Here is a 13,980-nt window from a genome sequence, read left to right as displayed (position 1 = left end):
CACAGGGCGGCTCAGCCTGGTCTCTGGTCTCCCTGTCCCTTCCCCTTCCTCCCCCACCGGCAGGCACCTCCCCCGGGGAGCCTTCTCGGATTATGGCAGGCAGGCAGGCGGGGTCGGAGGGACGTGGCACTTGGCAGGACGGGTACAGGCCGGCCCTCGTTCACTGGGACCCTCACTTCCCGTGCCTGGCGGCCCTCGAGGCAACGCACCACCTTGCCACCCTTGTTCCCGGTCCTGGGGGGCCACGCCGTCCCCAAAGCTCCCCTGCCCTGAAGATGCCACCTCCGTCCCGTCCCCTCTGGCGGCTGAGATCCGAGCCGGCCCGGACGAGCTTCCCCTGGCCCGGAGAGCAGCTCAGCACCGTCCTCACGCCTGTGCCACAGGGAAGCAGAACCGAGGGTCAGAGAGGCTGAGTGACCTGCCCTGGGTCACACAGCCTGCGATGGGCTGAGCCAGGAGTGCCGCTGGGGCCCAGCCGCCCCGGGATGCCGGGAACGACGCAGGCCGCACAGACGGGGCCGCGGTCTCTGTCGCCCACAGGTACCAGGGTGCCCGTTTGTCGGGTGAAGAGACGGCAGCTCAGAGTGGTGGCGCCAACGTCCAGGAAGCCGGGACGAGAACCCAGATCCCCCTGGAGGCCGGGGCCCGAGTCCGCCCGCTCCGGGGCCTGGCTCGGCCTCATTTCTGTTTTTCCGTTTCAGACACAAAAGAATCTGGTGCCAGAGCAGGTGACCCCCCCCACGCCTCCCCGTCCCCTCCTGCCCCGCCCAGGCCAGCGCCCGCGCAGCCGGGCCGGTCTGGGGCAGGTGCCGGCCAGAGCACTGGCGGCCACGGTGGCCGCCCCCCGAGGACCCAGGCCGCACTGCAGCCACCGGCGCCAACCTCAGTGTCCGCAGCCCAGCCAGGCCGCAGGTGACGGGGCACCTGCTGAGCAGGCTGGTGGCCGAGATGCCCAGCCTCGGAGGCCGGAGAGCTGGCTGTGTGCCAAGGTCACTACCGACGCCGGCAGCAAAGTCACTGCACAGCCCACCGAGCACCGAGTCAGGGCCAGTCTCTGCCCTGCCTACAGCCCTCCATGGCTCCCACCTTCCACTGGGTCAAAGCCCAAGTCCTCCCCTGTCCCCTGCCCGCCCTCCCCTCCTCCCTCTCTCCCCCTCCTCCCCCTGCTCCAGCCACACGGGCCTCCCGGCTGTGCCTCCAACAAGCCTGGCGTGTCCTGCCCCAGGGCCTTTGCACGGGCCGTGCCCTCTGCTTGGGACACCCTTCCTGCAGACACTCACGAATCCCTCTGTCTCTGCTGCCGCCTCCTCGCTGCAGCCCCTCCCCCACACCTGCACCTCCCTGCCCCCGCCGCAGCGCCGGCCCGTGAGGGGGTGGGACGTTGCACCCGGCGCCCAGTAGGTGCTTATCAAAATCTCACGGAACGGCTCCACGAGGGCCAAGACCCGCCAGGATTTGAAGTCAGGCCGGGCGTGTCTCCCAATTCCGTGACCTCAGTTTGCAGCCTCAGTTTCCCCACCTATAATGGGGCCGCTCCCAGCTCCTGGGATGACAGACGCACACGCTGCCCGAGGCGGGGCACGATCACCGGGCACGGCGCTGAAGTGGGGACGTCTGTCACTCATCCGGTCCACGTGGTTAACCGCGTGGTCCTCGCCGGGGCGAGACAGTGTCGTGTGGAGGCGTGTGGCCGTCACGGGGCGGGGACTAGGGCATCGAGTGGGCGGCAGCCGAAGGTGCCGCTGGACGCCCGCAGGGCACGGGCCGGCCGGCACGCAGAGCGACCGGCTCCAGACGGCCACGGTGCCCGGTGAGTGGACGGACGAATGAAAACCGAAATGAGCTCAGTCCCGAAGGCCGGCCTCCCCGCCGCAGGGGCAGGGGGCAGGGGGCAGGGGGCGGGGGCGGGGGCAGGGGGCAGGGGGCGGGGGCGGGGGCGGGGGCAGGGGGCAGGGGGCAGGGGGCGGGGGCGGGGGCAGGGGACAGGGGACAGGGGGCAGGGGGCAGGGGGCAGGGGACAGGGGGCAGGGGGCAGGGGGCAGGGGGCAGGGGACAGGGGGCAGGGGGCAGGGGACAGGGGACAGGGGGCAGGGGGCGGGGGCGGGGGCAGGGGACAGGGGGCAGGGGGCGGGGGCAGGGGCAGGGGACAGGGGACAGGGGGCAGGGGGCGGGGGCGGGGGCAGGGGACAGGGGGCAGGGGGCGGGGGCGGGGGCAGGGGACAGGGGACAGGGGGCAGGGGGCAGGGGGCAGGGGACAGGGGGCAGGGGGCAGGGGGCAGGGGCAGGGGCCAGGGGGCAGGAAGGCACAGGCCCTGTGGTCAGCCGGGCAGATCACGGCCCGGGCACGCCCGGCCACTGGGCCAAAGGCGGGAGGGTGGGCCGCCGGGCTCTGGCACGAGGCAGCCTGGGTTCAAATCTCAGCATGGCCTCTTACTGGCTGTGACTTAGCCTTGCTGTGCCTCAGTTTCCCCAGCTGTGCGATGGGGACTACAATGATAGCATCGACCTCACCAGATTGTAGTGGCTGATCTGAACGCGTAAGGCACAAAAATAACACGGAAACAAGAAAAAGCACAAATGGACGAGGCAGGGGCGCGTGCCGCGGTGGCCTCACTCGCGGCAACGCGGGCTCTCGGGGACGTGGGTATGTCATGCCCTGTCACAGCAGGTGGAAGAGCTTGTGCCGCTAGTCCGAGATCGCACAGCCACTAGCTGAGGTCACACAGCGCGTCTGCGGTGATGCCAGGGCCCAAACCCAGCCTGACGGGGACCCCGCCTCTTCCTCGACTGCCCGGCGCCTCCTCTAAGCCCCTCGCGGTGGGTGGTCTGGACACTGGGCCCCACTGGCTCTCACCCTCCACGTCAGTCAGAGACCAGCCTCGCCACCTCGGGACTACGCCGGCTCTTTCAGCTCCGGCCTTTTCCGTGGGGTGCTGCCACCCCGGCGGGAACGGCTTTTCCATCAGCAAACTCCTGCCCACCCGCAAAACCCACCGGTGCACGGGGTTTCGTGGGGCTCGGGGACACAGAGCGGGCAGGGTCTGTGCTCAGAGCCCGGCGCAGTCGCTGCCGGGAAAGCCGACGTCACCGTCCTCGTTACTGTCACTGCTCTACCAGTGGTGCCGTGGCTGTGTCACCGGTCTGGGTCTCCGGCCGGCGCACAGAGGTGCTCGCCGCGGCCGGTCACGGGCACAGAATGGCCGCCTGGCAGGACGAGGAGCCCAGGGAGGGGACGCACGCACCCACCCGCACGCCACTTACCTTCTCCCGAGCAGCCTCCGGCCAGCAGGACCACGAGGAGCCCCACGGACGCCAGGCCGCGGCCCCAGGCGGGCGCCATGCTCCGCGGCGACCTCCGACCTCCGCCCCGGAGGGGGCCGGCCTCCCGCGTCCCTCAGCGGCGGGCGTGGAGCCGGGCGTCAGACTGGCCGGCGTCTGCGGAGACAAGGGGCAGCCGTGAGAGGACAGCGGGGAAACCCGGGCGGCCTCCACGGAGGCGGTGGCGCGGAGACCGGGGAGGGCTGCGGGCGGGTGCGGCCCGGGACGCCGGGGAGGTGTCGGGGATAATGCGAGCCCCTGCCAGGGAAGGGACGCCACGTCCACCCCGACACCCGCCTGTGGGAACTCGGTCCCCGCGTGGCGCGAGGGGCGGTGGCGGGAGGCGCAGGTGCGCGAGGTGACCAGGTCGCGAAGGGGACAAGCACTGCAGACGGCCCGGCTCCCACCGCGCCCCGCACGGGACCTCGGACGCCCCCCAACCGCGGGCGCGTTCCTGTCGCTCGGCACGCCTGTGGCGCTTGGCTGTCGCGGCCCACACGGGCCAAGCAGCTGCCGACTCAGCTGAGCCTCGGTCCTGGGGGCGCCGGGACCCCGTCCCCAGCCTGACTCGGCCGAGACCCGAGCCCGGGTGAGCGCTTCCGGGAGCTCTGCACCCCCACTTCTCAGGGAGCCCTGGCCGCTGCTTGGCCCTCCGGTCTGGCCCCTCCGGGTCAGTGGACGGCTCCTTCCCACCCTGCCCGGCCGCCCTGCTCCAACTCCTCCCATGGCTCCCGCAGCCCAGGGCCCGCCCAGCCCCCGCCTCGCCTCACCGCGGCCCGCGTGGTCCCTCCTCCTCCCTCCGCAGGGACACGGGCCGCACACGACAGGACACGCGGTGGCTGAGCTGCGTCCTCAGGTCGCCTCTCTGCCCCTGAAGGTCAAGGCCCCGCCCCACCCCCACCTGGCACCCCGGGCGCGGGGGTGACTGAGACTGCGTGCAAGCGCCTACCCCGGGCACCGGGCGCTCAGCACCTGTTTCTCCCACGGGAACCTCAACCCTCCCGGGGTGCAAGGTCCCCCATCATTCCCACCTCTCGGCCCCTGGGCCTGCCCTCCCCGTCTGTCTCCCGACCTCCTCCCTGGCCCAGCTGCCACCGAGGCCGGGGAGGGGCGGGAGGGAAGGGCTCTGTGGCCGGGCTGCAGCCCATCGGCAGGCGGGCCCTGTGATTCTGGTTCCCAAAATACCAGCTGCGGTCGCCTCGCCGGCCCTGGGGCGGCCTCAGGGGAAGGCTGGCCCAGCGGGGCCCGGGTCACACCCGAGGGAGAGGCTCCACCTGCACACAGTGGGTCCACGCCCGGAGGACGCTGCCTGCCACCAGGCCGCCGGCACACAGTCAGGCCACACGCGCACGGGCCACATGACACGCACAGACACGCGAAGTCACATTCCCTTCCTGCTCATGCGCGCGCAGCCAGGCCGCAGGGACGGGCACACGCACAGTCAGACCACAGACACACCCCGGCCGCGGGCAGCGGGGACTGGGCAGACGGAGCCTGGAGCAGCGCCACCCCTCCCCCGGCGCCCCGGCCTGGCCCTTTAAGACCAAAAGTGGCCGAGGAGGGGGGCGGTGACCAGAGGAGAAACAGCTGGGCTGGGGCCAGGGTGACCGCAGGGCCGCCCCACCTGCAGATGCACGTCCGCCCGGCTGCGTGGGCTGGGGGGTCAGGCCCGGACCACTCGGGTCAGCTGCGCGAGCCCTCTGAGAGCGCCGGGGGAAACTGAGGCAGCACGGCCAGCCTGCAGCCCAGAGGGCGGGGGTGGAAGTCACCTGCACAGAGGTCCTGGGAGAGGGGCTGTGGTGCCACCAACAGGGAAGGCAAAACGCTCCCCTGGAGGGGCCGAGGGGCAGGCAGGACCCCGCCAGTCCATCCCCCCCACCCCCGCCTCCCGCCCCCAGACGGCCAGGCAGGGACTCGGCCAGGCGGGGACTCGTTTGAGGGCTCAGGGAGGGTCCGCAGGTCCCACCTGCTCCGCCTCAGAGCCCGCCCCACCTGCCCTAGCCCGTCTCCGCCCGGCCTCCGACGCGCAGCCCGTCCCACCCACGCAAGCCAGAAAGCACCCGTGGGCCCCTCAGTCAGGGCCCGTCCCCCCTCTGCCCACAGCCCTCCATGGCTCCCACCTCCCTCCACATCAAGGCCCAAGTCCTCCCTGTGGCCCACCGGGCCCTGCACGACCTGCCCGTCCCCTCCCCGCCCTCCCCTCCTCCCTCTGCTCCAGCCACATGGGCCTCCTCGCTGTGCCTCCAACACGCCAGGCTCGGTCCTGCCCCAGGGCCTTTGCACGGGCTGCTCTTGAATTTAATGTTATAATTACTAATGGGCTGAGGACTCAGGGCGAGTGTGAAGGGGGGGTGGAGGTGTCTCTGCACAGGAAGGTTCCAGAGGTGCCAGGAGGGGGATGGTAGAGATGAGGGCGGAGGGACGTGTACGAATGTGACCCATGGGGCAGCAAGGGACATTGTCACGTTGGCACTGACCTCCCACCAAGCCCCTCTGGCAACAAAGCGGCCCGGGCCACCAGCCCTGCCACCGTCAACACGGGGAAAGGAGGCGGGTGCAGCAAGCCGCAAGCTCCCGGGAGGTGGCGTGGCCATTAGCAGGAACGGCTGCCCCGGAAGGGAGTGGCCGCTGGACCTGAGGCCCAGGGAGGGTCCCCACCCGCCCCGCCTGGCTGTCACACGCCCAGCTGCCCACCACTTGCTCGCAGCAACTGTCCGCCTTGCACAGACCGGGAAACTGAGGCTCGCAGAGGAGCCGGTTCCCCCACCATGTGGTGTGTCTTTCTGCAGCTGCTGTGTGATGTCAGGAAAGTAGACGACCCTCTCTGGGCCCGGTGCGGCCTGCAGAGCCGCCATGAGGGGCTCCCATGCCGTGCTGGCTGGGGGCGGGTGGGCGCTCATTCCAGCCAGGCGCCGGGCCGAGGGTCACGCGATCCCGGAGCCAGCTCTGTGTGCCCACGCGGCCCAGGGAACATAAAGGGGTGATTGTGGCCCAGGCCGGACGGCCGGCAGGCTGTGTCACCCGCACGAGGCGGGTCTCGGCGGCAGCGGGGGTGCCTCTCCCAGCCCGTGCCCGGCGCGGGGTCTGCCTACCCTGTCCCGGGGGCCCTGGGGGCTCATCTGCCCGGTGCTGACTCCCAGGGGACCCCGCGGCCCCAGGGCAGGAGAGGCTAAGAGAGGCACAGGGGAAAGACCCCAGCCGCGCACGACCTCCCCCTCGACCGCCCGCGACCCACTTCCTGGCCCTGGGAGCCCCTCCAGGCCGGCCCCGGGCCCCCGGGCCACTCACGTGTCCAGCCAGGCAGACGGCAGGCGACCCCTGAGCCAGTGGGCCCCAGGTCCCGGCTCCAGCTCTGTGGCCGCCGGCGGACTCGGGTGGCTCTGGCCACAGCCCTGTCCCTCTGGAGGCCTCAGCGTCCCTCCCAGGAAACGGCTCAGGGCGGAGCCGGGCGGGGTGGCCGCCACCCTCCCAGCACCGGGCCAGGCCGAGGGCTCGGCCCTCACTGACCATGGAGTGGTGTCGGGGAGACACGCAGGCTCAGGGCGCCGTCCCCAAGGCCCTCCAGGCCGAGTGTGGCGGGTGGGCCGTGGGAGGGGACCCCTTAGGGAGCGCAGGGTCCCGCCCAAGCTCCATCCCTCCTGTGTCCAGCAGGGGAGGAAGGGCCTCAGGGGCAGCTCCGGGGGCCAGCGTGGAGGAGGGGCCGGGACTGCGCCCAGAGGCCCCGAGCTCGCCCTGCCAGCGCGTCCCCCAGGCCAGCTTCAGGGGACAGCCTGAGACGTGGACACGGGGTGCGCCCTGCTCCGCTCCCACACCCGCTGGGGCTCCCAGCTGCCCCGCTTGGCATCTGGGCCCTTCGCAATGCGCACAATGCCACCCTGCGCCACCCTTCCCACAAGGCACTGCTGCTCTCAGAATGCACAGCCTCAGGCCCCTGAGCCTTTCTCACGCGGGCCCCAGCAGGTACACCTTTCCCGGCTGGCCCACCTGTCACTCATCCTTCAATCCACAGCCACATGGTCCCCCAACCCCCGGCCAAGCCTGCGTCCCTGTGGATTCCTGCCCCACCGACCCTTCCTTGGTCCGGCCCTGCTTCTCTCCTCTGCTCCAAAACCCTCCATGGCTCCCACCGAAGTCCACTAAAACCCAGACTCCTAAATTCAGACTCCGGAGCTGCCAACCTGGGCCCCGCCAATCCCATCAAGCCTGGGCACACACGCGGCACCACACTCCTGTCCCCCCTTGGGCCCTGCCTGCAGCCTTCTGGCTCCCATGGGGGCCTCTGCACACACTGTTCCTCCCACCCAGCACACCCTTCCTCGTTCCCCCACCAAACCTCAGCCCTCACGCTCATCCTCGGGTCTCGGCTGAGCAGCCATCTCCTCCAGGAAGCCCTCCTGGGTGCCCTGGGCTGGATCAAGACCCCCTCTGGCCGCCCCTGTCGCAGCTCTGCTCCCACTAACCCTTCGGCCCTGGGCGGAAGCCTCCCTCCCACCCCAGCGTGCACTGGCGCCTACTGCATGCCTGGCCCCAACTGGCACTTTGTCCACATCACTCCTGTGGTCCCCTCCACCTCAGAGGGAAACTGAGGCCACAGAGGGAGACCACCACAGGTGGGGGAGGCCTACGGGGGGGGGCAGCCTGGCAGCCGGCAGGAAGCCCTTCAGGGGTCCCCAAACTCCATAAACCGGGGACTCCGGGCCGCACAGGCTGGGAGCCGCGAGCGCGGACGGGGACGGGAGCAGGCATGGGGAGGAAAGGGTGAGAGCTGCGGGCCCCTGGCAGGAGGGAGCACCCAGGCCCCTGGGGGTCCCCACGTCCCGGCTCACGGAAGCTCCGGCACGCACAGCACCGACCGGGGGTCTGCAGCCCGAGGGGCACCGGGCGGGCGGAGGGGAACTTTCCGAGATCCGGGGGTGGTGAGGCAGGGGCGCCAGCCACCGGCCGCACGTCCGCCCGGCCCGCGCTCCCGCCGCCGCCTCCGCCACGAAGTCCCAATCAGAGCGCCCGCGGGCTGGCACGAAGCGCCCCGCGCTGGCTCCGCCCTCGGGGGTGGGGTGGGGGAGGGGGCGATGGGGGAGGTCGGGCCCGGGCCAGGCGGGGGAGGGGCCGCGGAGCATAACGGTCCCGAGTGCCCCGAGTGCCGGACGGCGACGCGGGGAGCAGGCCCGCGTCCCCAAGGCGGCCGCCCCTCCCCCGCAGCCCCGCGCCGGGCGGGGAGGGACGCGGGTCCCCCTCGGAGCCGGGGGGCGAGGACGGGGACAAAGCCGGCCCGGACGGGGCCTCGCGCAGGGCGGGCCCGGGCGCACTCACCCCGGCCGCGGTCGGGCGCCCGCGCTGGCTCCGCAGGCCCCGCAGCCGTCCCCGCCGCTCGCTGGGCCGCCGGGAGCGGAGCGCTTGCGGCGCGGCGCGGACTCGGGAGAGGCCTCGGCCCGGGGAGCTCGGCCTGGGGGCGGGGCCGGGCCTGGGGGCGGGGCTGAATGGGGGCGGGGCCGCCCGGGAGGGGCCTGGGAGCGCACGGAGGGCGGGCCCCCGGCCGGAAGTGGGGCAGAGGGGGTGGGGAGCGGACCCGAGGGAGACCCGTCCAGGAGAGGGGGCGCCCCAGGGCACGACCCAAGACCCCGCCTTCCCTCGGAAGGAGGTCCCAGAGGCGGGCCGCCCTGCCCCCTCCCCCAGCTCCCATCGTGGCCATGGCAACGGATGCGCCGCCCAGCACTCCCAAATACACAAGGGCGCGGAGGGCCGGACGGACCCCAACTCGGCCGTGACCGGGCGGGGTGGCGCGGAGGCTCCCTCCCCCACGGGGTCTGGGGACGCGCGGGGGACACGGTGGCAGAGGCCCCGCCCCGGCCCCAGCCCCGAGGAGGGGCGGAGAGCGCGGGCCAGATTGGAAACAGATGGCGCGGCTGTGCCAGGCCCGCGACACCGCTGGGGCGCGGGGAGGGACGGGGCTCCCCGGCAGCCAATCAGAGCGCGCGCCGCTGCGGGTGCGGGTTTGAAAACTCCACGGGAGAGGCCGGACGCGCCGGGCCCAGGGCCTGGGGGGCCAGGCGGGCGGGGCCTGCTCCCCCACCCGCCCCCGTCGCTGGCGACAATGCCTCTGGGTCCAGCAGGGCGCAGGACCAACCCCGCCGCCAGGGCGACGCGCCCGCCCCCGCGGCCATCCGCGCCCTCCGGCCTCCTCCGTGGCGGCCCGCACCCCTCTCCCCTCCGCAGCTCCCAACGCCTCCCTCGCTGGGCGGACCCACACTGCCCGTTTGCCTCACTGTGCCTCAGTTTCCCCAGCTGCAAAACGGAGCGCAGAATCTCCCCGACGTTGGCTGTGCGGCCTGAGCTGGGGTGCGCCGAGCACCGTGCACACAGTAGGCGCTCTGGGAACGTGTGGACGCAGACCCCCCACCTGCCCCTCCGGCACGGAGCTGGCAGGCGGCGCTGCCCACAGTGGGAGGCTGAGCCACCGCCAGGCCCACGCGGCCACACCCCTGGCGAGGCGCATAGCACGTGTGTCGTGGAGGCGGACACCTAGTGCCCCAGCACACCAGGACGCACAGGAGGTGCCGCGTCCCCACAGGCGTGAGCCCGAGAGCATCGCCTGCCCTGGTTGGGCAGGGCGCACAGTGGGCCTGCGGCGGCGGCAAGAGGTAGTAGGTGCCTTGCTGGCATCTGCCGCCAGGCGCAGGGCTCACACCTGCCGGTGACTCCGGACTCACATGCACCTCAAGAAAGCCCGTCTGCGACACAGGCCAGGCACACGACAGGCGCTCAGTGGGTCCGCACGGCCAGCACACGCGGGGCTGCGTGACTGGGCGGTGGTGCCATCTGGGGGCGGCCCAGGACGCAGGGGTGTGGCCGAGGGCTGGCCTGCCCCGCCCTCCCTGGGCCTCCTGCCCCCGCTCAGTGGCAGGGACTGCAGTGGGCTGGGAGCACAGCACCCCCAAGGGAGGGGGACACCAGCCAGGCGGCCTCCCCTCTGCTTGGCGCCCCGTCCGCACAGAGCCCCAGCGTCCCCGTCACGGCTCTGACCGCCCACGTGCTGCCTGCTGTCGGTGACCCGACCTCTCCCACCAGACGGTGGCCCAGAAGGCGCAGCCAGGCCTGTCCCGGCCATCGCGACACACGGGCGTTTCTCAGCCAGCATTCGCACACAGATCGGGGCCGTCCTCACCCAGGACGGCCCCCTCCGACCTCCTTATTGCCCCAAAGCCACACTGTGCTGCCACTGTGACAAAGCGGGCGTCCTCGCCTGCCCTTTGTTGAACCAACAGTGCCGGACACCCGTGCCAGGCCTAGGTCTAGGCACAGCAGTGACCAAGGCTGACCGGGACCCCCGCCCCAACACTCCAACCGGGCGACGGACAGGAAACGAACGAGGCACGCCGTGGTGAGGTGGCGGGAAGCGCCATGCAGACCGCAGGCGTTGCGGGATTGGGTGGTGTATTGGACAGAGGGTAGGGGAGAGGGAGTGACGTGTGAGCAGAGACCTAGGGGAGGCGAGGGGATGTGACAGAGGTGTGGGTGTTTGGGAGAAGAGTATTGCAGGCAGAGGGAACAGAATGTGCAAAGGCCCTGGGGCAGGACTGCAGCTGCCGTGTTGGGGGCACAGGGAGGACGGGGAGAGAGGGAGGAGGGGAGGGGACAGGGCAGGTCAAGCAGGGCCTGGCGGGCGGCAGGGAGGTCTTGTGCTCTGACCCCGAGGAAGGTGGGAGCCATGGGAGACTGCAGGCAGAGGAGGGATGAGCCCTGACTCAGGTGCTCACAGGCGCCCTGGGCTGCTGTGACGAGGACAGATGGCGGGAGGCGAGGTGGCAGCCAGGGGACCAAGGCAGGGGCAATCAGGCTGGGCCAGGTGGGCAGCGATGGGGCTGGACCAGGGCAGCGTGGACGCGTTCTAGGCAGACCCAATGGAATTTTCTAGAGGGCAGGTTGCAGGCTGTGAGCAGAAGAGAAGACTCGAGAATGACTCCAGGGTTTTGTGCTGAGCACCCTGACAGAGCAAGCACCTCCAGGAAGCCCTCCCAGACTGCCTGCCCACCCAGTGCCCTTGAGGGCTGAGCCCCGGGACCGCCGAGCCCTCGGTCCATCGGTCCCCTCTGACACCCGGGAGGCGGCTGCCCTTGGGGACAAACACGGGGCCTAGCTCACGTCAGCTCCCGCAGCTGGGACATGTGGGGTTTTTTTTCAAAAAAACTTTTCTTCTAATTATAAAATAGGCGCGTGCAGCAGAAAATTAGGAGAAATCAGCACACAGGAGAAAATAAAAGTCACCCACAGTCCTTCCCCTCGCCCAGAGAGGAACCGCTGTTAGCACGCGGTCGCTGTCACTCATTCTTTCCACAGATGCTGACTGAGCGCCTACTGTGTGCCGGCCGCCGGGCAGAGGTACGAGATGCCGATAGGAAGATGAAAGGCACCGTGAGGTTCTAGAAGGCGAGGGTGTCCGGGCACGGGGTGGGGGGGGCCCTTGGAAGCAGAGTGACATTTGAGTTTGGACCTGCATGGCGTGAGCCACTCAGACACACAAACACCGATGGGAACGGAGTACCAGGCAGAAGGAACAGCATGTGCAATGGCCCTGAGGCCACCTGCTTCCTTCGCTGTGGCTTCTGGGTGTGGAAACGGGCACGATTCTCCTTTTTCCAAACGGCGATCACCACCCCGAGACCCGCTGCCAGCGTCCGGCTCGCGGAATGTCGCCGACTGACACCTGTTCATTTCACGGCGTCTATCGTAAACAACGACGAGAGTGACGTGCCCGGGGAAGGGCTGTCCCGCCGTTTTCTGGGGAAGCTTCCAAGGAAGGGGCAGCCCCACTGGGTGTCCTCAGGCCTCTGAGGCCTGCGCTGAGGTGGGGTCTCCAGGGGAAACTGCACCCGGACACCCCACCCCGAGCCGCCCCGCTGTCCTCACCTTTAGGGCCAAAAACGCCCGGAAGTTTCATTTAGGCGCAACCTCCGAACTGCACACCCTTGGCTTCCGGCGCGGGAGAGGAACTGGTTGCCGGCTTCCCCCTGGCTCCCCTGGCCGCGGCCCCTCCCCGCCTCGTCCGGCATTCGCGACCTGGGGCGGCGAGCGTGCGCCGTCTAGCCACAAGCGCGCTCGCCCACGCGCACCCATCACTGCCCTGGCGCCGGGCCTGCCTGCCAGCCCCAGCGCAGCGGGCGTGGTGCCACCGCAGGCGTGCCCCGGCTTGACTGCCTTTCTCACTTGTCGGCCCCCGCAGGGCTGGCTGCCTTCCATCGCCTCTGGACAAATTCGAGACGCCTTCAGGAGTGGCTGGATCCAGCAAACACGCTCCTGCCACATCCTCCCAATCTCAGCTGACGGCAGCTCCGTCATCCTTCCAGAGACCCGGGCTAGAACCTGGGGGCTGGCCCCGACTCCTCCTCCGGCCTCTCCCACGTGCGGCCGGTCTCAAGTTTCCCTCCTAAATCTCCAGCGAATTTATCCTTCGCCGTGTTCCCTTCCAACCTGTCCAGCGTCCGAAACTGGGTGCTTGGACTTGTGTTCTCCCCTCCAGCCTGGTCCCCAGGTCCCCGCCCTCAGCCCCACGGCTGTCCTCCCCGCAGCAGCGAGCACCCGAGTCAGGTCCCGCCCTCCTCTGCCCACAGCCCTCCGTGGCTCCCACCTTCCTCAGGATAAAAGACCAAATCCTCCTCGCTGCCCAGCAGGCCCCGCACGACCTGCCCGTCCCCTCCCTGCCCTCATCCCCTCCCGACCTCCCCCTCCTCCTTCTGCTCCAGCCACACGGGCCTCCCCGCCGTGGCTGTAACGACACGCCAGGTGCGGTCCTGCCCCAGGTGGCTCACGGCCACCGGACCAGAGCCCGCCGGCACGGCACTCTTCTGTCACCGCAGAAAGTTCTTGGGATGGCCCTGCCAGGGACCGTGGGAGCCAGGCAGGGGCAGCCAGGTCTGTCTTGGTCACTGCCAGGGCCTGGCACATAGTAGGCGCTCAATAAATGCTTTATAAGTGAACGAGTGAACAGGTAAGTGGCTAAGAGACCTCGCGGAGCCTGGAGGGGCTGGCTTATGGGACAGAGGTGGGCCCGTGCCGCCTGCAGCGACGGTCCCCTGGCCACGCTCACCCGTGGTAGCCACAGAGGGTCTCAACTCCGCGTTCCCAAGATGAGGAGGTGGAGGCCACACAGCCGGGATTCGAACCTGGGTCTACCTGGCTGACCGCAGCCACGCTGCTCTGCGGCGCCCGTGTGCCGAGGGAGCCAGAACGGGGGACACAGAGTGGCCGGTCGCCCCGCCAGGCCCGGTGGCCATTCTGGGCACCCGCCAGGCCCTCCCCCCGCCCCGGGCCAGCCGCGGCTGCACGGGCAGGTCTGGGCACAGCCTCTCTGCCAGATGCCCGCTTGTGCCCCGTTCAGGTGCGCCCCGCGCCCGGCAGGTGCCCAGCGGGGCGATCGCGGCCTCCCCCCAGGCCCCGCTCCTTGATCGTGCCTTGTGCCACCTCCCGACGCCCCTCGCTTAATCTCTCCTTCCGCTGCCTCAGCCTCTTCCCTAGACCCTGGGAACCAGCTGTACCACGCACGGCGCGGCCGACAGCCCCGGAGGCTCTGCCCAGCCTTGAAAGTTGCCGGGAACACCGTTTCCATGAAAATATGTCCCCAGATCTTCCACGTTCGTTCGCTGGGCACTAATGCCACCAGCAGCCAGG

General features: G+C 70.5%; 1 protein-coding gene across 1 annotated transcript in view; it reads right to left on the bottom strand.

Moving 5' to 3' along the window:
* Nucleotides 1-8,752, bottom strand: part of PTPRS (protein tyrosine phosphatase receptor type S) — a 62,568-nt gene extending 53,816 nt beyond the window's left edge. Inside the window, exons 1-2 of the mRNA XM_075998305.1 lie at nucleotides 8,629-8,752; nucleotides 3,262-3,435 (exon numbers count right to left, since the gene is read on the bottom strand). Of these exons, the coding sequence (XP_075854420.1) occupies nucleotides 3,262-3,340 (79 nt within the window). The 5' untranslated portion in view covers nucleotides 3,341-3,435; nucleotides 8,629-8,752. The remainder of the gene's footprint in view (nucleotides 1-3,261; nucleotides 3,436-8,628) is intronic.
* Between the last annotated feature and the right edge of the window lie 5,228 nt (nucleotides 8,753-13,980).

This window comes from Microcebus murinus, chromosome 27 (assembly GCF_040939455.1).
Source record: "Microcebus murinus isolate Inina chromosome 27, M.murinus_Inina_mat1.0, whole genome shotgun sequence".
NCBI classification, from domain to species: Eukaryota; Metazoa; Chordata; class Mammalia; order Primates; family Cheirogaleidae; genus Microcebus; species Microcebus murinus.
Note: the sequence above shows the minus strand (reverse complement) of the source record. Positions and strands in the feature narration are given on the sequence as shown.